At 37.8% G+C, this 25,817-nt stretch overlaps 1 protein-coding gene and 2 long non-coding RNA genes across 3 annotated transcripts; all 3 read right to left on the bottom strand.

Annotated features, from left to right (window-relative positions):
* Positions 1 to 303: 303 nt before the first annotated feature.
* si:ch211-257p13.3 (kinesin-like protein KIFC3) lies at positions 304 to 13,409 on the bottom strand. The gene is made up of 20 exons (XM_059567527.1): positions 12,225 to 13,409; positions 11,904 to 12,085; positions 11,423 to 11,519; positions 11,154 to 11,317; positions 10,573 to 10,825; positions 6,847 to 7,019; positions 6,149 to 6,214; positions 5,829 to 5,966; positions 5,001 to 5,198; positions 4,743 to 4,916; positions 4,423 to 4,570; positions 4,164 to 4,294; positions 3,947 to 4,058; positions 3,685 to 3,866; positions 3,444 to 3,548; positions 3,177 to 3,307; positions 2,489 to 2,609; positions 2,284 to 2,413; positions 1,925 to 2,154; positions 304 to 1,714 (listed from the first exon to the last, which is right to left on the bottom strand). Exons 2-20 carry the CDS (start codon positions 12,000 to 12,002, stop codon positions 1,583 to 1,585), a joined length of 2,784 nt encoding a protein of 927 aa, XP_059423510.1. The 5' UTR covers positions 12,003 to 12,085; positions 12,225 to 13,409; the 3' UTR covers positions 304 to 1,582.
* Positions 13,410 to 18,054: 4,645 nt separating this feature from the next.
* On the bottom strand, positions 18,055 to 19,423 carry LOC132157715 (uncharacterized). Its single transcript, XR_009437597.1, has 3 exons — positions 19,228 to 19,423; positions 18,806 to 18,899; positions 18,055 to 18,720 (listed from the first exon to the last, which is right to left on the bottom strand). It is a non-coding gene; the product is annotated as an uncharacterized LOC132157715 (long non-coding RNA).
* Positions 19,424 to 20,814: 1,391 nt separating this feature from the next.
* LOC132158200 (uncharacterized) lies at positions 20,815 to 24,472 on the bottom strand. Its single transcript, XR_009437673.1, has 4 exons — positions 24,274 to 24,472; positions 22,923 to 23,301; positions 21,454 to 22,630; positions 20,815 to 20,913 (listed from the first exon to the last, which is right to left on the bottom strand). It is a non-coding gene; the product is annotated as an uncharacterized LOC132158200 (long non-coding RNA).
* Positions 24,473 to 25,817: the final 1,345 nt, after the last annotated feature.

The raw sequence follows: 25,817 nt of genomic DNA, 5'->3' as shown, positions 1-25,817 counted from the left end.
TTTCACATTAAACGTAAACATTGTAGAAAGATAATAATCATATATCATTTAAATATATTGATATGTTGTATGAAGGTACGTTTATTACGAATTAATAATGAAAATATATTAATGTTTAAGAGTAACATTTTTTTCTGTGTGGTCACTCTCAGTTGGGTCAAAACCAAAAAATGAGATGCTCACCACTAAGAGGTGCTATTGCACACAATATGCTGTGAAGTATAGATACATTCGTTCTCGTCTTTCGCAAATGGTTTCCTTTCCAAATACTGACTTTATTACCTCCTTCAGTGACAGAGAGTGGTGTTATCAAATAACTAAAAAATCTGCCAGTTCATGAATCACCGTTTTAGGGGCTTACTTAATAAAATGTTGCGCAGAAAGCATCCTAAAATTGATCTTACGATCATCTCTCAAATACGCGTACATGCGATTGCGATTCATAAAATGAACGTACGCCTCTCTTTCAGATGTGACGTATATGACTGCGTTTACACTTGGCATTAACATGCGACCTGTATCCGGATGTTGTCCACAGACACCTTGGATCGGAATGTTATCCGATCAGCGTGTCCTGCTCCAGAGCTAGTCGAGGACGCATTGTGTGTCCCGCGACCGAAAACGCTTTTCAAAAGAAAACCTACCACCACTTCAGGTTGATTTTGTACCGGACAATTCTCTACAGACTTGTTTAAATATTGCGTGGGAAAAACTGATCCAATCAGTTATCCAGAAAAGTCAGATGATGCGTTCCATTTTAAACTCCCCATGTTCTGAATTACTGATGATCCGAACTTTTTGATCGGATCACGGTGATCGCTTGTTAATGCAAAGTGTAAATGCAGCATAGGCTATAAATCGCAACTAATCTTGGTGTGGATTTAAGTGCACACACACACTAAAATCAAATCTGTGCATGCGAACACTTTATAAACGAGGCCCTAGTGGTTGAAAATGAGACCTTATTAGCTTGGATCTTGAAATGCTAAGCCACCACCTCTGTCAGAGAAATAAAATCAGCAAATGCTTATCTTGTACAATTTGGCTGAACTCACATCCTCTGAACCTAATAAAAGACAGATTGGCTGGTTCAACACATAACAATCATAGAAGATCACACCAACCATACACACACACACAAAAAACATAATTTGGCCATTATTTCCTAGACTATATATTATACCAAACAATTTAAAGGTTTTTGAGTAAATATCATTAGAAACTTAAAGCATTACACAATTAAGAAACTGTGGCCTCTTGTGTAGTGTATCCACAAAGGTTTTATATATATATGCAAGATTTACTGAAATATCATCACCAGTCTTCCCTGTGGAGAATTTTCTGTGATATTATGAATTTATGGTGACACAAAGAGCTTGTCTAGATATTGGCGGTGTTGGTGAGACTTTGACATGCAGATCAGCTGGTGCAGAAAAGCCATCGTTAGGTAGCAGGAAGAATCTGGAACTTATGTGGCATTAGAGATGGTTCCAGAACTGTAGCCCTTGAGTAGGATTGGAAAAGTGCAAGGCTCGAGTTGACACCATTTCTGGTGTTTACTTGTGAGGGTTGATGGTATGCATTAATTTTTGCTTTCGATATGTCCCCCCGTCTCGATTTTTCTTGCAGCAGGGCCTAGCTCCACCTTACACACTCGCTCGGCAAATTTTAGCGAGCACAAGGTCTCTCCAACATTGCTCTGAAGAGAAGAAACCTAAAGAAAACAAAATATTTTTACATGTGCTTTGTTATTCTTTGGCTTTATTTAAAAATTGACATTACAATATAGGAAGCGCTTTAACACTGTGATCCGACCAATTCTCGATTATTGCCCTTTTAAACCCCACATTTAACCCGTTTTGAAAGGGGTTTGGCACAGCTAAGCTAACAGGGTTAGCTAGTGAGTCGTGGTAAATCATTGCACCTGAACAACCATGGCGGTTTTGTTGCCTTTTCCCAGTGAGTCCTGCAGCAGGTAGGTGAGGCGTGAGTTCCTGAAGGGTATGTGAGTCTGGTGGGCCTTCAAGGCCTGGATCACATCTCCAAGAGCCAGCAGTGAGCGGTTGATATTCTGGGCTTCCTTCAGTCTCTCCCCCTCTGCCCCAGACTTCCACACCCTCTCAGAACCAGCCAAATCCACGAGATTCAGCTTGCCTGTAAGGGAGAGGTCACAGATTATGGTCATTCAGGCATTGCGACTGCTTTTAGAGGGGGAACTCGTGACTTTGAGAATTCTCGCACAAATCAAGTGATCTAAATTGTTCCATAATCGTTGGGACTGACCTGTGGTTTTGGCTCCACTGGCAAGGTCTGTGCCCAGCACAGTCACAGTAAGCAAGGCATGAGATCGAGAGCTATGCTGGTTCATCTGTGTTCCAAATGTAATCCTGTTCTTCCGAGCTATTGCTAAAATCTGCAAAAGGTAACAACAGATCATTCGAGAGAGTGGTCTTTGTATAGTCAACATTATCTTGACATATGAACTCACTTTCTTGATATGCTGGAAGCTTTTGACCTCCATGACCCTGAGTCCTGGCACATGAAGCTGACCCGTCCCATCAGGGTTGATCTTGATGTCAAGTTTCTCTCCATCCTTAGTGAGCAGATCTCTGATGTTAACAATCAGACAAAATGTTAATGGTTTTATTGTAATACAAGGGTTAGTGCAACCAAAGATGCATCAAAAAGTACACAAAGAGACTGCAAAAGAAAGCTCCAGGATTTTTCCAATGAAGTTTTTTTCTTGCATGTCAAGCAAGTACAGTTGAGCTTTCACTTACCATATTTGATGTGCTCTATGTATGTGTTGATCAATGTTTAAATGTGAATAAATGACTTAAATTTAACCACTCGATTCATATTTAAGAATCAAAGTTTTGAAATAGGAACAGAAATCTTTTACGTGCCATAAAAATATCTTTATTAGAGTTATAAAGTTGAAAGGAAATCTTACGAGTTTGGGACAACATGAATGTGAGAAGTTAATGATAGAATTTTCATTTTCGGGTGAGCTAATCCTTAATAATCCTCATAAACATCAATTGAAAGTCAGGTTATTTAATGATCTAAAAGCTCACTTTACTAAGATGCTTCTAACATTATTGGCAACAATTTATTTTACATTCAAGCGGCAACCACCATAGATTTTGGCATGATAAAGAGGTAAAATGCAATACCTCAGGACCTCGTTGTAAATTTCCACCGAGCTGACACTAACGGTGTATGTCCACATGTCTTTCCTTTCCTCAATCTCATTGAAGAGGTGTTTCAGGGCTCGTTGGTTGATGCCCGGGCTCTCAACAGTTCCCTGAGCAGACACGGATGGTTAATGAGACCTGACAGTCTTATTGAATAATTAATGGAAACAGATCATCTGGGTCAAAAGTATGAAATTGGAACGGTGTGTTATGACAGGTATATCGTTACAGAACCCTATACGTTACCTCCATAGTATAGGTCTTGCCAGATCCTGTCTGGCCATAAGCAAAGATGCAAACGTGATATCCATCTATACAGGATGTGATGAGTGGCTCAATTTCCTGGAACACCTGAGAGATAAAGACCAAGAATAGACAAAAATACACATCAAAAAGAGTTCTTTAGATGGTATAGAATTTTAATATTGCCCATGAAAATGACCAGTTTAGTGAAAGTGAGCTTGAATATGACTTTTACCATGCTTACCTCTTCTTGAGTGGCCTGAGGGTGGAAAACTTTATCCAGCTCAAAGTTTTTAGCCTTTCCTTTGCTTAAAACTGTGAGTGCAGATTCATTATTGGGGTCTGTTGTTACAACTACTGCTTGGCCTTCTTCATGTTGATCTTCCTTCAGTACTGGCTTTACACGGCACAGCACACGGATATTACCTGGTGAGAAAAAAACAAACTTGTTTTTGATTTTGCATTTTAGACTAAAATATGGTGAAAGAATGGTGAATACTGCCTACCTTTAAGCTCAACCAGCTGCTCGTGGTACTTCCTGCGGAGAGCTACCTCCTTTCTATATTTTTCCAAAAGGTCTTTGTTGGCCTCTGACATCTCATTTATAGCTGCCGTAATCTGTTGCAATATTAAAAAATGATTCATAAATGAAAAGCAATAAATAAAATGTGACTATATCAACTCAGTTCTACATTTAGTACAAGTTTGTGAAGCTTGCAGTACCTGTTTCTTGGCTTCTTTGATAGCCGTTCCGTAGAAGTCAGAAAAGTTGCGGACCTGGGTGCGAAGGCTGGCATAATCGGTCTTCATGGTGCGTAATGTGGGGGGCAGAGCACTCAGGCGCTTCTGGAGGGCTGGAAATTACACATAAACTAAGCTGAATGCATTCTTGCATTTAAGATGATTTTATTTTTGTATCGTGTGTTCCTTTAAGAAACAGGCATGAATTATAAGATTAGTATTATAAATAGAGTAAACTCACTTGTGAACTGATCCTGCAGGCTCTGGAGATGCTCCTGAGAGCAGTTAGCTGCTGCTTTTACAGCCGCTTCTTTCTTTTCCTCAAGATGTCCGATCTCCTTCAGCAGCTCCTCTCTTAATGTCCCAATCTCCCTCTCATATGCAGCAATCTGTGGAGCCACTACTTTTTAGAAGAGCTGAGGTTTTCTACAGTGTTCTGACAAGCACTGTATAATTCATGAGTTTTGTATTTGAGAAACCAGCAACAGAGGTTGTTGAGTTCTTTAGCTGCAGTTATACTGTATGGACAATTATAAACACAAATGGATAAAGCTGAAAAACCTTGTGTTGCAAATTGCAGCTGACTTCATCTGAATGCCGGATGTTCTCCTCCAATTGTCGGCATCGTTCTCTCTGATTGCTTAGCTTCTCAGAAAGCTGTTCATTCTGTTTTCTGGCTTCGGACAGTTGGCGAAGAGTTGAAGGAGACTCTACCTCCACAGTTTGGGTAACATACTATGGGAATAAAAGTTAATTTTTATCAAGTTTGTTGGGTGTTGTTTTAGGCTTTTAAGTTAATATTCTTGGATTTTTTCTTACTTTAACTACAGGCTCCTTGTTGCGTTCTTTGTCCAATTCGAGCCGCAGCTCTCTCACGCTCTCCTCTCGTCTCCTGAGCTCTTCTGCTTTTCTCCAGTCGCTTTGCTCCCTCTGGTGCTCCAGATGTGACAGCTGCTCCGCTCGCTGCTGCAGTGAACTCTCCAGCTGCAGAACGCGACTGCGCAGGTTCTCGTTTTCCTACAGGGTCAGACAGTACACTAATAATTTCCTCATTTATGTGTGCAGAGGATTAGAAGGTTTAAAATTCTGTTTATTCTAAATGAGGGAGTGTGTGCACCTTGTAGTTTGTATAAAACATGTCCCATGTCCATATATGGGCTTGCAGTACAATGTCACATCACAGGCTGCATTTTGTGTTTTATTTAAAATAGAAAAAAAAGAAGTGTACTTCTGTAGAGCCACTTTGTTATTCCATTCATTACACTGAAAAAAGCAACTACATATTTTCAAGTTTACAGGTTTTGTTGCAAAAAATTACTTGAAACTACATAAAATCCTATTAAGATATAATTCAACAGAATTAATAATAGAATACCCCCAAATATGGAGTCCCAACTACTCAGTTTCAATACTGAAAAATGTTAAGGATTTGGGAGTTCTCGTCATGCATTGCGGCATCAATAATTTATGAGGTTACTATTATAGGATTATTGGTTTGCTGTTTGCTGACTTTTTTTTAAACATTTGTTGTTTTGTCATTATTGCTGCTGTTTTTTTCTACTTGATTGTTGATTGTCACATATAAACAGATAGATAGATAGATAGATAGATAGACAGATAGACAGAAAGATTTAAAGCCAGTCTTACCTTGATGAGCACAGAGCTGGACTGGGATGGGATGACTGACAGCTGCTGCAGAAGACCCTGTGTCACTGTGAGGCTGTGTTTCAAACTCTCGTTCTCTGCTGATAAGCAAAGCACTCGTTTTTCTGAGTCTGTTACTCCCTGGCGAAAAAAGAAAGAAAAAAAACACACCAAAAAAGTTACAGCTGGCCTGGAAAAAGTAGCTGATGAAACAACCCAGATAAACTGTTGGCCATGAATCGTTTTGATTTTGATCTGGCCTGGTTTTTAATGTGCTCAGTTTCAAATGCAGAGCACTGGAACAGACTCTTCCAAAAGCTTACCGATGCAACTCTGAGTTTGGACAGCTCCTCTTCTCTTTCTTCAATACAGCTCTTCAGCTCCTCTATCTACAGGGAGAAAATCAATGCTGTCAGCTTAGCAAGTCTGGAAAGAAAAATGGGTGAAGAGGGCAAAACTGAATTAACAGATAAATGGATAAAATGTAGTCAACAGAGTTTAATATAGGGCTGTGCAAAAAAATCGAAGACGATTTTCATGCACATCTAGTCACTAAAGGTGCTCCTGTAATTATTGATATTTAGCCCCTAAAATGCTAATTTTACCAAGGCAACACCGCCAAAAAACTTATATTTTAACCCCCGGGACGAAATTTTTATCGGGGAACCCTCTGGAAATGCGATTGGGCTAGTTTTGAGGAGCAACTGGGCAGGCTTTGTTGTGAAAACCTGGCAACCCTGATCTGGAGATGTACTACTAATTACAGGAGCGCCTTTACTGACGAGATGTGCATGAAAATCGCATTCGCCATATTCTAGTTTAATATTTGATTTTGGAAACCCAATTTACTTTAACAATCATTGGTGTGGTAGACAGACAGGAATATGTAGAGACGTGCCTTTAAAAACACTGATTGTCAAAGGATGGCTGATTGTATGAATACATTTACTGGGTTGAATGAGTGGATGAAAGAATAGAATTGGTGACTGTATGAATAGATGGGAAGTATAATGCTGAGCACCTGCTGTAGGAAAACCTGTACGTTAGTATGGCGATCTCGTTCTCTCTGCTCAAGCTGGGAATGAAGCAATCGCAGCTCTCCTCTCAGCTGACTCTTTTCTACTTGCAGCCCGCAAAGAGACTGAACCAAATTATGCAGCCCAACCGGAGACGCTGCAGGAAGCATGCAGTCACCTACACAAATACACACGTAATAGATGTTTAGAGTGGAATTTCAAATGTACACTGAAAAAATATAAAACAATTTTCACTTCAAAATTGCTAGTAAATTAACAAAGTGACAAAGAATCTGCAAATAACACTGAATTAAACATACAATTTTGAAGTAGACTAAAATCATATTTTCTTGTTAAATGTACTCCAAATCATCACTGAAGTCAAATCATTCATCTGACTTCAAAAGCATTCCAAAAGAATATTAAAAAGGCTTTATAAGTCACTCAGTTGCAATGAGTGATTATTTGTTTCATTTAAAAATAAATAAAAAAGGTAAGAAATTACAGTATTACCATATCCTGCCCTAAAATGTATAAAATTGTCCTTCTTTGTAAGTTGCTTTGGATAAAAGAGTCTGCTAAATGTAAAATGTAAGTGCATAAATATTGTGCTACTCAGTAATCAATGAGATATAATAAACAAATTGACAGAATTAAAAGATAAAAAATAAGAACAATGACAAACATAGATAAAAGAAACGAACAATGACAAGTATAGTTACAATCTAAATAATTTTTGAAATTAAATAATAATTAGATATTCAATATAATGGTATTTGATATTAAATAAAACAAGGATAAATAAGAAATTAATCAAAACCTCAAAAGAAAAAAATCATAACATATATAATTCCTATTGACTTAAAATCAACCAAGTGATTCAATCATTAAATTGGTAATAAAAAAAAAGACAAATTAAAAATGCAATTATGAAGCACTTCATAATTGCATTGATAAATATTTTGTCTTTAACACTTATAAAATAAATATTGTTTTCTAGTTATTATAACGTTTTTGACTGATTTTTTTAATAATCTTTTTTATTTACATGAACAACGACTGATTTCTGAGTTGATAGATTTTCCAAATTTTATTTACTCAAACAGGCCTCCACACCCAAAAGGGCTTAAAGACAAGAACAAATATCCATGTTTTATTTTTGATAAATGTGTTTTATGTAGATCCCCAAGGTCCTTATTTATAACAACATCAAAAGACAACTGTTTTCCTGCAGTAAATGGAGAACACCTCAAAACCTTTTGAGATCTGACATTGGTAAACCTTTGTGAAAAACTGCCCAAGGACATCATGTTTCTCCTCCAGAGTGGTCCAAGCTGTTCTCAGGTTTGCCAAGATATCAAATCAAAGCCCAAGTATCTTATCTAAATTATCTTTGTTAATCACATTCATTTTCATTTGATTTCCAAATGTATTCTAGTTGTTATTTTATATAGGAAATGTTAGAGCTCCGTTAAGCAAAACTGCATTAAGCTATGACTCAAGAGAACCTCAACAACCCGAGTTCTGAACTCAAAGTCCCATTCAACGTGCCTGGCAGCCTAACTGCTCTGCAACATTTTATTTAGATTCCTGCTGTTAATTATTGATATGCCGAGTCAGAGATTCTGTCTCTTCCTGAGCAGTATACTAATTACTGAGGCAGGCGGTGTCAGATCTGTGCTGTCAGTGTCTCGGGGGGAGCGAGTGGATTGGTGGGAAGGACACCACTGCAAACCTGATGTGGAACAAACGTGACGGAGGAACAGGCTTAGACAAAAAGCTCATTGCGTATTACACAACTTTCTATTTGATTCTGACTGATTTGTGTTGTCAGATATTTTTGTGCAATGAACCTTATTCTGTCATCATCTACTTATTTACTCAACAGTTTCTTCTGTTGAACACAAAAAATATATTTTTGAAGAATGTTGGTAACCAAAAATAGTTGGTGTTGGCCATTGACTTTTTTCCATATTGTGGAAGTCAATGGCTACCATCAACTGTCTGGTTACCAGTATTCTTCAAAATATCTTCTTTGTGTTCAAAAGAAGCAAGAAACTCATAAAGGTCTTGAACAACTGGAGAAACTGGTGACAGAATTTTCATTTTTGGGTGAACTTTCCCTTTAAAGGTTCTTCATGGATTCCGATAAAGTACACTCATTTTTAAAAGTGTACCTTCATTGTTTAAAGGTGAATTTCCTTTCCACTGTACAGCAGATTTATATATATATATATATATATAGTATCTAGCAGTGGTGCACGTGAAGTTCAGCTCTGCGAATGTGTTTGTAAGTGCACTTACATTTGTAAGAGAAGCAGCTCTCACAATGTTTTATTCATCTCTGTGAGCTTCAGAGAAACAAGCCAAGTGCTGTAGACATGTGCCAGCATAGCAGATGGGTATTTTTACTACATGGCTAATAAAAAATATTGATGTCTTAGGAGCAACAAACACATGCATTTCCATATGACATTTAGCCATCTGATTAACATGAATCATATCTGTATGTCAGGTGACTAATGAATAAATCTAAATGTCTGCAGACATGTAGGTATCATAAAAAAATTGGCAAGGTTGTCTGGTTTTTAGCTTAGCCCAGTTAGCCCTGCTGTAAGATAATAACATCTCCTTTGATCGAAATACAGTTTTTACAAACAACACATTAACTCATTTTTTAGATATTTCATTATATAATACTAGACACATAACCGGTGAATTCTTTTTTTAGAGGGATTTTAAAACCATGAAATGTACTCATATTTTCTCTGTCAGCTTCCTCTCAAGTCACAGCTGAGGATAATTGCCAGTGAAGGGTTTATCATGATGTAATAATGCAGAACTTAAAAGTCGGAAGAAACATTAGAAACAAAGATTTGACAAAAACATTGACAGCCAATCAGAATCACCACCTGACTTTAAAGCATTTAATGCAGCACTAATAAACATTGTTATTGTGTGTTGGTGTGGGTGCTATAGTCATCTTTATAATTATCGTTCTTGGTGTAAACGGGTCTTTAGCCACAAATTCACTAAAACATAAATACTTGTGCATTTCCAAGAGTTTGTTGGCTGATTTTGCCAGTATCTTGAACCTCCTTTAAAACACCTCTGGGCTTAATATAGCTCAGTAAATCCTAAAGGCATTAAGGATCACGTGCATCCACTGAACTACAAAGACAAGTACATCTGACGTTTGCGCAAGAGACGTGCACTTTAAACACATGCAATGTTTAATAGTGAGTCTGGCTGATAGGAAAACTGTTGTAACAGCTGACAGAGGAACATCTGGTGACGTCTGAGGACAAACAGACCACCAGAGACTGTCCAGATGCCCTCTGTAGCTCTGAGGTCACTGCCAGACGTGATTTCTAAAACCATCAGTCTGCTATTTTTGGCATTTTTTCTTCATTGTTCTAATTTAATTAAAATACAATTCTTAAACAGTCCACATGATGTGAATGTGTCCCCGTCTTGTCTGCGACTGACGTTGAACTATAAGAATCCTGAAAAATTCATGAATCTGGTCCAAAGTTTTTTGGGTCTTTGTCAAAGAACATAATAGTGAACTAGACATAGTCTGATACCTTCAGACAGGCCAAACAACAGGGCTAGTAACATATTAAGCATCTCCCAATGAATCACTATTGAGGTAATATCAAGTAGCATCTAATATAAAACTCATTGTTATTAACACATTCCGTTATTTCTTTAGGTTCAAAATGTCTCACCCTCATTTTCATAAGATGGGCTCTGCTGCTGAGCAATCACTTCCTCCAGGCTGTTAATCACACTGTTCTTGTCTTTGAGGCGCTGGTGGTAGGAGGCACGCAGGGCCTTCATTTTCCGCCGGTGCTGGACGCGGTGTCTGCGCAGCTGCAGACGGTACTGATCCGCCTGCTGCTGCAGCTGTTGCAGATGGGAATACTGCTCCAGAAAACTTAGGAGGTGTGACATCACAGACAGCAATGGAGACTCTGTCACCTGGAAAATGCACATTCAGTATTTTACTGAATAATTTAATAAAAACTGCTTTAACAAAAACTGATAACTGCTTTAACTAGATTTCAACACATTCTTTCAGAAAATGTGACCAGTGCTTACAAGTCTTTTCTGTCATTTTATCAAATGTACTTATTTTGAAACGCAATGGCATGAGGAATGAGGAATTATTCATAATCACAGAACTTTGCATTTTAAGATGTGTCAATATTAAATACATACAATTAGTGGCCTTTTCAAAACTTGCAAACTACAACTTCACCAAACCACCACCAATATGAAACGTGGCATATGTCAATGTAGGTTTCACCTTTTCATTTGGTTCTGCTGGAGAATTAGTGGCTCTTCGCCTTTCTGCCTCTTGCTTGAAAGACAGGAAAGCTGTTAATGGTGTTTTGGCAGGTAATCCATGACCTTCATCAACCTCATCATCGTCATCACTAAGGGGCGTCCCATCGCTATCACTACTGCTGCCTGCAAATCAAAAGGCAATTGTGGTGGTATGCTGCATGCATGGAGCAGCACTTCATTGTATTAAGAACATCATTTAAAGAAACAACATTATAGAAACATTCTTACTCGAATCACTCAGATTTGCACACCCTCTTTTGCCCAACCTGGGGGTGTGGCTACCCTTCCCCTTGCTCTCTGTTTCCATGGAAACATGGCCAGGCTCCTGTCAGTTACAGAGGAAGATGAATGTGATTATTGGAAGGTGTTAAAGCCACCGCTGAAAACATAGTATATGTGACTGTGCATGCATGCATTATCGAATTATCACCTCTGTGAAATTGCCTCTAGTTTCTATATTGGCTATAATATTATATTTTATATTGACTGTAAAATATTTTATAAAATTCTTTTATTTTATTGTATGTTTCAATTTATTTTATACATTTATTTATATTTTATTATTTTTTACTTAAATATAATTTAAAAAAATCTAATAGATCTCGATTTTTCTTCCAAGACTTGTTTGCACATATTTTATGCAGACAATAGAGAATGCATAATTATATTAGCATGTCTATCAGCATCTTTCCACTGTGGCCACACATACCTCCGAGGATTCTCCGCACGCCCCTTCGAGTTCTGCCTCCTCCTCCTTTTTGAAAACGGTGTAGAAGATGTACACCAGCAGAGAATAGAAGGCATACATGTTTCCTGAGATGTGGATTGTTACAACGACAGCGGCTGGAAATAGATGCTTTGTCTTCACAGCATCCCTCTGCTCTTCTCACACTGCAATGCAATCAGACAAGTGTTACTAAACCGCTGCACCAGAAGCAAATCCACCACAACATATCCAGTCTGGATGACATTTCCATTGTCTTCAAGCTCCAGAGAATGATGCTATTCCCAGCGTTTCACAGAGACTTACTATCTGTTTGAGGTTGATCCTTAACAACTGCAGTCATTATCGTTCTTCAGCTTTGAAGCTCTACATGATGATTCTGTGCCTGTTCTCCGGGATTTGGATGGCAACACCAGCTCTTGACTCGGCACATCTGTCCAACCTGCTATTCCTGGCTTCCATTTCCCCCTCCTTCTTCTCCTCCTCTCTCAGTATCCATATCTCTCCTCCCCCTTCCTCTCTCTCCTCACCAGTGTTTGAGTACAATCAGCGCAGAGGTGCCGTGCACTGCAGTGGTGGGGCGAAACTAATGGAGATTGATGAGAGGGAGTGACAACCATAGAAAAGGATTCTATGGTGGTGAATTATGAGAACCAAAAGTGTTTCTTTCCTTAGTTTCTAACGCAACAAGATTGTGAATTAACACAGAGCTTAAAGTCTGATGATGAAATTTTCTGCCTGTAGACAGAAGATTTGTACTTTTCCAAAGAAAATATGAGTGGTGTTTTGCTGTTCAAAACTTGGCAACTAGTTGTAGTAGGTTGTCAGATTGTTATTAAATGGTTGCTAAAGTGTTCTGGGGTGGTTTTTAGCATGTTATATGATTTCTGCTGTATTCAAGATGGCTGCTATGTGCCAAGTTGTTGTTAGGGTGTTCTGTGTGGTTGCTTGGTATTTGGTAGGGTATCCTGGAAGGTTGCCAGAGTGTTATTACATGGTTGCTAAAGTGTTCTGAGTGGTTTTACCATGTTGTTATACAAACCCAATTCCAAAAAAGTTGGGACACTCTACAAATTGTGAGTAAAAAAGGAATGGAATAATTTACAAATTTCATAAACTTATATTTTATTCACAATAGAATATAGATAACATATCAAATGTTGAAGATGAGGCATTTTGAAATGTCATGCCAAATATTAGCTCATTTTGGATTTCCTGAGAGCTACACATTCCAAAAAAGTTGTGACAGGTAGAAATAAGAGGCCGGAAAAGTTAAATGTACATATAAGGAACAGCTGGAGGACCAACTTGCAACTTATTAGGTCAATTGGCAACATGATTGGGTATTAAAAGAGCCTCTCAGAGTGTCTCTCAGAAGTCAAGATGGGTAGAGGATCACCAATTCCCCCAATGCTGCGGCAAAAAATCGTGGAGCAATATCAGAAAGGAGTTTCTCAGAGAAAAATAGCAAAGAGTATGAAGTTATCATCATCTACAGTGCATAATATCATCCAAAGATTCAGAGGATCTGGAACAATCTCTGTGCGTAAGGGTCAAGGCCGGAAAACCATGTTGGATGCCCGTGATCTTAGATGGCACTGCATTACATACAGGAATGATACTGTAATGGAAATCACAACATGGGCTCAGGAATACTTCCAGAAAACATTGTCGGTGAACACAATCCACCGTCCCATTCGCCGTTGCCGGCTAAAACTCTATTCGCTTGTTAAGTCTGACGTCACGGCGCAGCACTTCCGTGTCCAAACGCTCTATCACGAGAAAACAACAAAAGGTGCTAATATAAACTCACAATGTGATAGAATACTAGCGAAAAAGTTATAATCTTAACCTTTAACTCCATACCGAAGTCCCAGATAGCCAGACAATGAAAATATAAATATAAAAAAAATATATACAAATTATTTGTGTTTGGGAAGCTGTGAGCACGGAGACTGTAGTGTATACTGTAAGTTTGAAAGCTTTTAGATTAAATTATTAATATGAATAAACAGTGCTCATAATCGGCTGCTGAGGTCGTATTCTCAAGTGAAGCGAGTTGACTGGGCTTGGACCAGGAAACAGCGCTTCTTATGTCATCACTTAACAACCAAATAGGACAAAAAAGAAGCCATATCTAAACATGATCCAGAAGCGCAGGCGTTTTTTTCTGGGCCAAGGCTCATTTAAAATCGACTGTGGCAAAGTGGAAAACTGTTCTGTGGTCAGACGAATCAAAATTTGAAGTTCTTTTTGGAAAACTGGGATGCCATATCATCCGGACTAAACAGGACAAGGACAACCCAAGTTGTTATCAGCGCTCCGTTCAGATGCCTGCATCTCTAATGGTATGGGGTTGCATGAGTGCATGTGGCATGGGCAGCTTACACATCTGGAAAGGCACCATCAATGCTGAAAGGTGTATCCAAGGTCTAGAACAACATATGCTCTCATCCAGACATCATCTCTTTCTGGGAAGACCTTGCATTTTCCAACATGACAATGCCAGACCACATACTGCATCAATTACAACATCATGGCTGTGTAGAAGAAGGATCCGGGTACGGAAATGGCCAGCCTGCAGTCCAGATCTTTCACCCATAGAAAACATTTGGTGCATCATAAAGAGGAAGATGCGACAAAGAAGACTTAAGACAGTTAAGCAACTAGAAGCCTGTATTAGACAAGAATGGGACAACATTCCTATTCCTAAACTTAAGCAACTTGTCTCCTCCGTTCCCAGACGTTTGCAGACTGTTATAAAAAGAAGAGGGGATGCCACACAGTGGTAAACATGGCCTTGTCCCTACTTTTTTGAGATGTGTTGATGCCATGAAATTAATATTAAAATCAACTTATTTTTCCCTTAAAATGATAAATTTTCTCAGTTTAAACATTTGATATGTCATCTATGTTGTATTCTGAATAAAATATTGAAATGTGAAACTTCCACATCATTGCATTCTGTTTTTATTCACAATTTGTACAGTGTCCCAACTTTTTTGGAATCAGGTTTGTATAATTTCTGCTGTATTCATGATCGCTATGTGCCAAGTGGTTGCTGGGGTGTTCTGTGTGGTTGCTTGGTGTTTGGTAGGGTAATCTAGATGGTTGCTAGGGCAGTGGTTTTAAACTTTTTAAGGAGTGACCCTTTTTTGTTTCTCAAATAGTTTATTTTATATTGACATGATTCATATATCCAAAGTTCTGTCATAACACAACATGGCGCAGTCTGATAGTTCAAATTCAATCTGACATAATGACATCATAATCAAGTTTTTTTTTATTTGTATCAGCAGCCAATGAGCTCACTCCTCAAAATTCATATACTTGGCTAATGCTTGCTGTAGCAGGTGCAGCATGCTTCAGCAAAACCACCTTACAGTATGTGCAGCAGCAGTATTTCTTACATGCTCACAGCAGCATCTCGTGGATGTATTGGAAGAACCAAGTCCAGTTCTTGCTCTGTCACAGCAGTATCAGTGTAGCAGGTCTATTCCACCAAGAACAAAAACATGAACACTGTCATATACATTACCACGCTAAATCCTCAGAGAGTTGTCATGATAAAAATACATATAATATTGTGGCATGATGCAGGCTGGGTAGAGGAGTAAGGACACTGGAGCGAATCTTAATGAATGTGAAATTGAACTACTTATACACGTTGTTGCAGAATATTTCTTAGTTCGCGGGTTTAAGCGATCTCCCTGGAACACAATTTCAATAGAGAGGGAGAGGGGGAAACCATGTTTATATTTCTCTCATTAATCGTGCAGCCCTAATTACGATGTAAATGTATTTGGTCTTGGCGGAATAGATCTGCTATGCTGTTGTTTTTGTAGATTACTGCTGCTGCTGCAAAGCAAGTACAGGAACTTGCTACTGCCAATACATTTGCCGTGAGGGTGAGTATTTAAGACATACTTCTGCTGCACTAATATAATAGAAAATAACCTGTAGCAGATTTATACAGATGGAGCTGGGGAAGGGGAAAGTGGAGGGTTTCAGAGTTACTCTGAAAGCGCTGCAAAATGCTGTTGTGGATGCAAACCAGCCATTTAAATGCAAAGCAGCAAGCTTATTGGCTGTGTATGCAAAATGAACCAATCAGCTTATTCCAAGTAGTTTAATGCTGTGAATATCATTAATTTTAATTATCATTAAAATCATAAATGACCAATCAGCTTGCGTCATCTAGAGTTTCATGACAGAACTTGCCATTTATTTTTTTATTGAAGTTATGTTACATTACGCTAAGGTATGCTACAGTAGTTAAGTTAAGTGTGTGATAAGGTGTTGTAGATGGTTGCTAAATACTCGTTAGATTGTTCTGTATGGTCGCTAGGGTTAGTTGTTTACTAGAGTATTCTATGTCGTTGCTAGGGTGTTTTTAATGGTTGCTATAGTGTTTGCTATAGTCTAGTAATCATTTTTTCCCTATATTGTTCTGGATGGTTGTTGGGGTCTAGGTGTTTGCTAGAGTATTCTACATGGTTGCTGGGTGTTTGCTACGGTTTTCTGGTTGATTATAGGCATTTGCTAGGTAGTTGTTAGAGTGGTTGCTGCTTGTTTGGTAGGGTGATCTGGATGACTGTTTGGGTCTAGGTGGTCGCTAGCTGTTTACAAGTAACAAATAAGCCCACTTGCAAGGTTCAGTGATCCATTCCAGTTCTTAGATACTAGGACATTTTTTTTGTCCGTTTAATTCTCTACTAGGCAAAAAATAAGGCATAGAGGGTATCATTTGCCTCTAAGTTTAATACTGAGGGTCAGGAGTTTTCAAAAAGTACAAGCAAAAGCATTTCCACAGTCAATTGCATAAGCAAAATCAAAAGGTGCCTCCCTTAGCTAGCACCACTAAACTGAAGCAGAGGTAGGAGGGTTACTGATACTATAATAAATTTAAAACTGATGGAACACTTTATTGATACCATGCTCTCTCTGATACAATCGTTCGCAAAGTGCCAGGGATAATCATCAATCAGAATGATTAAAATGCCTTGCCTTATGCTCAGGCCTCCAGAATACTAAATGCTGACTGTAATGGACCATCCTCATCGCGTACCCTTTCCCTATTATAAGTGTCATAATATTGAAGAAATAAAAGTCTAATGGCTAATTTAAAATCATATCTCAATGGAGACTTCCTAAAAGGATTTTACATTCACTACTACAGTGAATGTACAGTGCACTACTAGCACTAAATCTAGGCTTGTGATTCCCACGTGTCCTTCGTGATTATCGAACACCTCATTTACAAGATGCATCAGCATGATATTTAAAATAACATCACATCCAGTGAGCAAGAAATAATGTTTGGTTTTAATATTTTATTCAACATGTTTCATATAATCAAGTCCATGCAAAATCCTAATTTTGAATAATACAAGTTTGTGACTTGTTCACCAAACCTGCCAATTCAGGTTAAAATATATATATATAAAGATTTATTGCAACAGCATACACTGATGTTTCTTTTCTGTGCTTCATTGTTTGAATCAACCCGTCCTCTGCTCAAACATATAACACTAAGCATCTTTAAACCAGTGTTGTCAGAGATGAGATCTTGCAAGTAAAACAAACTACATGAACCTGCAGTGACTAAACAAAATCACTCCTTTTGTGTTCAGCAGGAGAAAGAGATTATGATGAATTGCTTGTTTTATTCCTCATTTGTAAGTCACTTTGGTTAAAAGCATCTGCTAAAGGAATAAATGTAAATGTAATGTAAATTCATAGAGGTGTGGGTGAGTAAATGAATTGCATTTTTGGGTGAATTATTCCTTTAAGTTGCATTTTTGACATCTTGATATTTACTTTATTTTACAAAAATTCACATATATGACTGGACATGTCAATTAAGAGTTAATTTATCATGCACATTTACCAAAGTTGCTCATAATGACAGGACATGGCAACACTGGTTTAAACAGAGTCCCATTCTTTCCTTACAAAGACTTCATTGTTGCAGATGCTAAAACAATTTATTCATTGCTCACGGATTTTACTAGACCTCAAAGTCAGTGTAATGGATTTAATGGTATAAGCAAACTCCCTTATTTTATTACAAATATATATATATATATATATATATATATATATATATATATATATATATATATATATAAAACAGTTTCTGTAGTACATTATAATATAATGTTAGCTTATCAAGACAGAAAAGGCCTTTATATGCAACAGTAACACTATACTGATAATAATCTGAGTACAAAAGTAGCATTTTGTGGCTCTCTGTTGTCTTTAGAAACCATTGCTTTAGTCAGTCCCAGCCTTTTAAATCAAACAGGTATTTATTAAGGGCCTTCCCAGTGGTCCAACATCCTACTGCCATGATGACTTTAAGGATCCAGCTGAGAAGTCCTTCTGTAGGCATCACTAGGGAACCCAAAGACCCAGATCTGGTCCTTGGGGAAACTAATAAAGGCAGACTGAGAGCAACACTCCCTACTGCCCCTGCTGCATTTTCAGCAAACGCACACACTGTCAGCGAACAGGAGAGGGTGGAAAATGCCAGGCAGCGTGACATAAAGACCAACCCATCTGATGATAACCAATCAGAGAGCATTATGAAAAAAGTAGAGCCAATCAGGAGGATACTAGCAGTGATGTGGTCCTCACTTAGCCACAAGAAGTCAAAAGTAACAAGAACAGGACCAAGTGATTCACCTGCCCATTCTAGATTGTTCGTGAGTGATTTGATAGTTTGGTTATTGGGAGAAAAGACTGAAAGGACAGAGGAAAGGCCAATCAGGAGGAAGCCCACTGATGAGGCTCTGTGGTCCTGCGAACAGAGAAAGAAAAGTCAAAACAGTGCATATGCATCTTAATAACAGTTGCTGCATTCAAGACACTGAATGGATGTTTACCTTGAATAGCCGATAAGCAGCATGCAATGATGACACTGACAAAATCACACATGACATGGCTGTGGTAAACTCTGTTACAAAATCCATCAATGCCCTATGAACAAATAAAACAGCCGCGTAAATCAGTGCACTTAGAAGTGTGCACTGCACTACAAACATGACATTTAAGTATAACATTATTGCAAAACAAATGATTGAAATCACAATGAAAACATGAAACCGTTTTGCACTGGCAGATACAAACTCTCACTGGATAATGCAACAAACTTGCAGGTAAAACAGCTATAATGAAAACGAAAAAGCACCACGTATATAAACACAGTAATGCGACTACAAATTAAGCTACTAACTAATAGTTACTAATGTCTGCATACTGAGCTCTAACTGTGGCGAATAGGATATCCTCACCATACAGTACATACCTGAGTAGTAAAGTCTTTCATTGTGCAGCGTGTAATAGCAGAGGCATGACAACTGCAAAATTTCAAGATACTAAATTATTATTTAAATCAAAGTTGTTGTCATTTTGTTATGAGACAAAACGACAAAAATTGTGCTCAGCATGTGCTCGCTGTTTATCAACGACTCGAGCGAGCACAGGAAGTGTGCGTCTGTTCTGCGTTTAGCGGGTAGAGAGTGTGTTGTACCCTCTAGCGGAAGAGAGAGGAACAGCACCAGACCAGTAACTGTGGTGCAGCATGCCGTCATTTTCCTCATTAGTGTCTCTGAGAGGGGTGTATGGCGTTATTTTTTAGTCAAAAGTTATGAACGTGTAAGACATGCTCACGAGCACATTATGTTATTTCACACGAGCAAAAATGAACCTTAAGCTGGCATGATAAAAGTACTCGCGCACAAATTCAACAACCGAGAGGTATACAGGTAGCTGCGAGAGAGCGCCTGGCATACTCTCATATGTTAACTCTGCTTGTACAGTGGAATCCTGCTCGCGCGCAGCGGGCTTCTGCTCGCGGAGTGCTGTTTTGCTCGCGCAGTGGATTTCTGCTCGCTCAGCTGATTTCTGCTCCCTCGAGTCTACATGACTTTTGACAATTTGGGGGCGGAAACCAAGGAGGGCACTGGCCCTCTTATGATTGGTCACTTTCACACAGGGACATCCTTGTGCCTTTATTGACAGCTCTCATTACAGGAAGCACGGAGTTGGGTTAAGTTACCACCGAAGAAGCTGAATCATAACATAATTGTTTTCAAATGTACTTTTACATGTGAAAACAATTATGTTATGATTCAGTTAGCCTAACGTTAGCTGTCTAAGATGCAGTTTTTAAAGATTAAAAGTTTTAAAATGAGTGTTGGGCTATCAGCATCACAAGTGTTGGCTAAGGCGTTAGCTACAGAACGAATAGGCTAGCTAGTTATGTTACTTGTTGCTCAAAAATATGTAACGTTAATGTTAACTTACTTAACAAAACGTAGGCTTCATCGTTCGCAAATATATACATCGATGGTAATTGATTTAACTATGATTTGCGCAGCATTTTATACGTGCAGATACATTTTATGTATATTAGAAAACTCATTCTAATTCATTCCCACTCTTCTTCGGTGGTAACTTAACCCAACTCCGTGCTTCCTGTAATGAGAGCTGTCAATCAAGGTACAAGGATGTCCCTGTGTGAAATTGACCAATCATAAGAGGGTCAGTGCCCTCCTTGGTTTCCGCCCCCAAATTGTCAAAAGTCATGTAGACTCGAGGGAGCAGAAATCAGCTGAGCGAGCAGAAATCCACTGCGCGAGCAAAACAGCACTTCGCGAGCAGAAGCCCGCTGCGCGCGAGCAGGATTCCACTGTACAAGCAGAGTTAATATATGAGAGTATGCCAGGCGCTCGCTCGCAGCTACCTGTATACCTCTCGGTTGTTGAATTTGTGCGCGAGTACTTTTATCATGCCAGCAGAAGGTTCATTTTTGCGCGTGTGAAATAACATTATGTGCTCGTGAGCATGTCTTACACGTTCATAACTTTTGACTAAAAAATAACACCATAGTGGGGGTTCGGCGACAAATCGGCAGCTGTCAGCAGGAAGTGGCTGTCACTGGCAGCAGGAAGTGGCTGCCAATAAAACCGGATGGCAGCTGTCGCTAAAACTCGCTGACGCGCAGACTCAAACTAAGCTTGATGACGTCAGCAACCTGTCTGACAGATGTAAATCTTCTAGTAGCTGTGTGTGAAAACTGCCATCGTTAATCTTGCAGAGACGGCGAGCTTGAGCGGGGAGTTCTTTGGCGTGAGTGAGCAGTAGTAAGTATTCTAATTAATTATTTTGTATAGTATTTTAAAATGTAACGCAGTACGCCATATTAAGTTAATTGCCTGTGAGCTTCTCCTCCTGTCTGTACGGTAATGCGACAGAGAGTCGAGTGGTTATGATGCAATCGTTAGTCTATTTTTACAAAAACTGTTTCTATGGGGCCATAATGTAACATAGAAGGTAATGGAGCCCTTTATACATTGTCGTGTATCTTTAGAAATAAATAATGGACAAATGGAGTCTTTAAACGCCTCAGATGTAAAGTTATTCGCTATCAAAGTGACACCAAAATGAATGGGAGTCAATGGGAATGCTAACGCAAGTGAAGTTCTGCTACAAGATGGCGGCACGCGGCCGACTTCAACTTCCGGTCGACTTCCTTGCCGCCTGGAGGCTGCCTGTGGCAGCAAGACAAATAAATAATTATATACATTTATGATTATTTTTAATACTTTTTTAAATAAGTATATAGGTCAGTATTGTATATTATTTGATTTAAAATGTTGATCAAATATAAACAAAGAAAAAATAAAATTTTGCTAAACGTTAGTTTCCAGCTGAATGTTTATGCATGAATCCATGCATGTATCATTGTTTGTGTGAAATAAGGAAATATGCACACAAACACATTTATATTTATTTATATATGAGAGTGGCACTTACTAGGTGTATGTTGTATATTTATTATAGGCTATATACACAAATGACTGAAAAGAGAGAAGTCTCAGTGACCTTTATTTAAATTCATATTTTGCGGTTATATTTGTAGTATTTCAAGAAACTATATATATATATATATATATATATATATATATATATATATATATATATATATAGTATAAAGTAGCTGTTAAATTTGTAACCGGGTTGGTATGTTGTCAAAGTCAGTGCTTTACAATGTAAACAGTATAAAATATATCCAGTAAGCAAGCAGACAAAAATATCAATCAGAATCACTAACAACAATCCGGAGGTATTTTCAAGACTCTTAGATCAGAACTGATGAGGTATCCGGAGTTACTCCTCCAGCATCTTGCACCAATCACTGTAAAACCCAGGATGGATGTGCATCTCTCCTCGTTTTCCTCTTCCAACCTGGTCAGGTCAAGCCTCCTTTATTTCTGAAGTGCTTTTAATAATACAGATCAAAGCAAAGCAACTTTACAGTATTAAATAGGAAAATTGTGTCAGTCAATAATGCAGAAGGACATTAGTAAACACTCAGTTTTTAGTTAAAAGGCAGTTTATCATTGAATTCAGTGATGTCATCCTTCAGCTCGGTTCAGTTTAAATACTATCTGTGGAATCATTTGCAATCATGTCAATGATATCGCTGTAAATTAAGTGACCACAACGAAGCAAGCCAGAGGCGACAAGGAACCAAAACTCCATCGGTGACAGAATGGAGAAAAAACAAGGTCTTTACAGGGGCTCTGTATCTGGGGCTTTAGTTGTCCTGGTCTCTGCTGTCTGTCAGGGCTGTAGAGGTCCTCTCTAGGTGCTGATCCACCATCTGGTCTGGATACGTACTGGATCCGGATGATGGCAGTGACCTTGGAATAAGAAAGAAACAGATTAATATAATTGAAGATTTTAATATCTATACAATGTTTGATAGGGAGCCAGTGCAGTGTTTACAGAACTAGCTAATCCGGTCATACTTCCTGATTCTAGTAAGAACTCTAGCTGCTGCATTTTATTATTCATAAGAAAATGGTGACATTAATACCTAAATTGCTTTATTAACAGTAAACATGCATGCACAGCCATATTAATGATTATTCCCATTGCATCTTGTCATCATGTACAGAGCAGTGATTACATTTTCATGCATAATTTGCACACCTGGTAAGCAGTTGTTGTAAACCTCATCGCAGTGTCTGCAGGGTGTACATTTTGAAGAATTCCTGGCATGGCTTAGACTTGTTCTTCATTTTGTTACACCTGTATATTGAGATGAGGAGCATAAAAACAGCATTATTACAAAGATAAACATTCAGACATGGCAACTGAGAAATTTTATGTTATGGCACCATTTTAAACCTCTAATCAAATATATAAAAGAAAATACACTGTCAAGCCATCTGAATTGTGCCCCCTTTCGAAAGGAGTCTGTATACAACAGATTTCTGAATTTGGAACAAACCAAAGACAGACTTAATGTAGCATCACCCTCCTCCAGGATCACATAAAGAAGAATTTCCAACAGGACAGCATCTGGCAACTATTGGGTATTACAAAAAAAAAAAAAAAAAAAAAGTGTCAGTGCCATGGTTTTGTCTCAAGATGCACATCAGTAATGTTTTTTTTTTCTAAACGCACGTTTACAAAAGCTACTTCAATGTTTTAGATTTAACTATGGGCTTAATCCAAGCCCTGTCTGTGAAACTAGACCTAAAAGTTATAAGGAATTATGAACTGTTCCATTATATTTTGTATAGATTTAAAAACAAAAAACAAACACACACAAAAAAAAAACAAGTGTTTTGCATTCACATGCTTAGAACTTCAACTTGTACACAGAACAGTCCCCCCCCCCCCATGGAACAGAATTATACAGCAAGTTAAACCTGAACATAAATACACAGTCAGTATCTGTCATTTGCAAACTCTGCAAACAATACAAAATGATGAGGGGAGTTAATCTTAAGTGTTCAGGATTTGACATCACCCCAGCTGTTCAGTGTAGACAACTGCTGCCTGTCCCATAACAGACCTCATCTATTCCAAAAGCAAGTGGTAAACCTGCACATGCATAGTATTAGAGAAAACACACCTCAATAGTGCAAAAAAAAAAAAAATGGATTCTTCTTTTAAGAACTCTTAAGTTAATGGATATCAGACAATCTCCTGAAAGACTAAACACACAAAAATATATGGTTAGTGTTGCACATTTATCTTCTATAATTCCAGTCAAACAACATTCGTTTATATTATTCAATTGACTGTTAACATGTTAACAAACGTTAATATTTAATGGCACGTTAAACGTAATATTTGAAGTTAATGGTAGGCCCCTAACAAGGTACACAATGTAGCATGGTACACAAACTACGTTGCTACCACTAATTAGATTTCATTGAACAATTAAACCAAAGTAGGCAAAGTTACACTGCCGTTCACCAAGATAACAATAAAAATCAAACTTACAACGCAAAACATATTAATTACTCCGATTACCAATTTCCGAACTTACCGCTTGACCAATCGCAACCATTACTGAAGCATTTGGGTGCAGTTATACCTGATCGGATGCGCCCACGTTGGTCGATACTGATTGGCTGCCACCAAGTGGCAGGTACCGCCTACCTTCCGGCTGCCAGTTACTGCCTTCCGGCTGTCAATGGCAACCACTTCCTGCTGCCAGCTGCCGATTTTTTATCTGAACCCCTGCTGAGTCTCTTCACAACCTTATTTTCAGTTAACATTTAAGGTGGTCAATCAAAATGTACAAATATAAACATATGTTTTATGTGGAAGACCCAGGACCATTAAAATGTTCATGCAATCAACTCAGAATTAGTCAAGACAATTACTTTACGTTTAATTTTCAAGAACAAATAAACTTTAGTTCAATATTCAAAACCTAAAATGACAAATGGGGTTAAAGAGAAAAAGTACATTCATATAACTTAATTGGGCTGCTGTGTTTTACAGTGTGGTTAGATTCAGATGGTGGATTAAATATCATATATGTTGGGTGTCCATAATCATGTTTAGAATAACATAAGTCATATCATATAATAAAATATCAATTGTGTTGACTAGCCTCTTTATTAAATTATTAGGCTATGGATCTCCTTCAATCTTTTCAGAATCTTTACTTTTTAAAATGATTTTGTTTCTGTATTTTAAAATAGTTGTATATTAAATTTTGTATGAACATTTTAATCACAGTATATTTATTCAACAAAAATTATTTGATTTTATAAAAATATGCAGAACATAGTACAAACTTTGCTGAAGTGACTCTTTTGAACAAGTATTATCTTAGACATTATATACAGTATATCATATATATATATATATATATATATTCACACAAAATCTGTTGCTCCATAAATGTTTAATGGAAATGTATATTTTTTCTGCAATCATAAACTTTGTAGTTAAAAGCAAAAAAATGCTAATTTTTTTTATTTATTTAATTTTTTTGTGCATTTTTATGCCTTTATTTTGGAAGGGACAGTAAGTTGACAGGAAGTGAACTAGGAGAGAGAGGAGGGACAGGACTCAAACTCGGGATGACCAGAGTACAATGGCATTACATGTCGGTGTGCTGCCCACCAGGCTCGGCACCGATCAACACAAACATCCCAAGGTATCATTTTTATTATTCACTCAAAATTTTTTCTCATTTATTTTTCAAATTCTTTAAAGTATATGCATTTTATTAGTGTAAAAACTATGTAGGCCTAACTCATCATCATGTTTACGGTCAACAATAATAATAATAATAATAATGACAAGATCTTAAAAAAACCAATGAAGTGTAGTGTAGTCAACAATAGGACTTCCAATGTTAAACAATATTGTAAAAAAATTTGATATTTGACCTAAAATACATACGGAAAATAAAAGGTTTTTACAACTTAAATTATAAAACAATTTATAAAGAGTAATGGAGGGATGACATTTTTTTTACAGATCAATAACCTGGAAAATAGCATCACCTTGGTTCCCACAATTTTTTTTTTTATTATGCAAGTAAAGAATGTGACAATGATTACAAGTGCCAAG

This window comes from Carassius carassius, chromosome 15, assembly GCF_963082965.1.
Source record: "Carassius carassius chromosome 15, fCarCar2.1, whole genome shotgun sequence".
In the NCBI taxonomy this organism is placed as follows: Eukaryota; Metazoa; Chordata; class Actinopteri; order Cypriniformes; family Cyprinidae; genus Carassius; species Carassius carassius.
The sequence above is the reverse complement of the archived record's forward strand: the minus strand, read 5'-3'. Positions and strand labels throughout refer to the sequence as shown.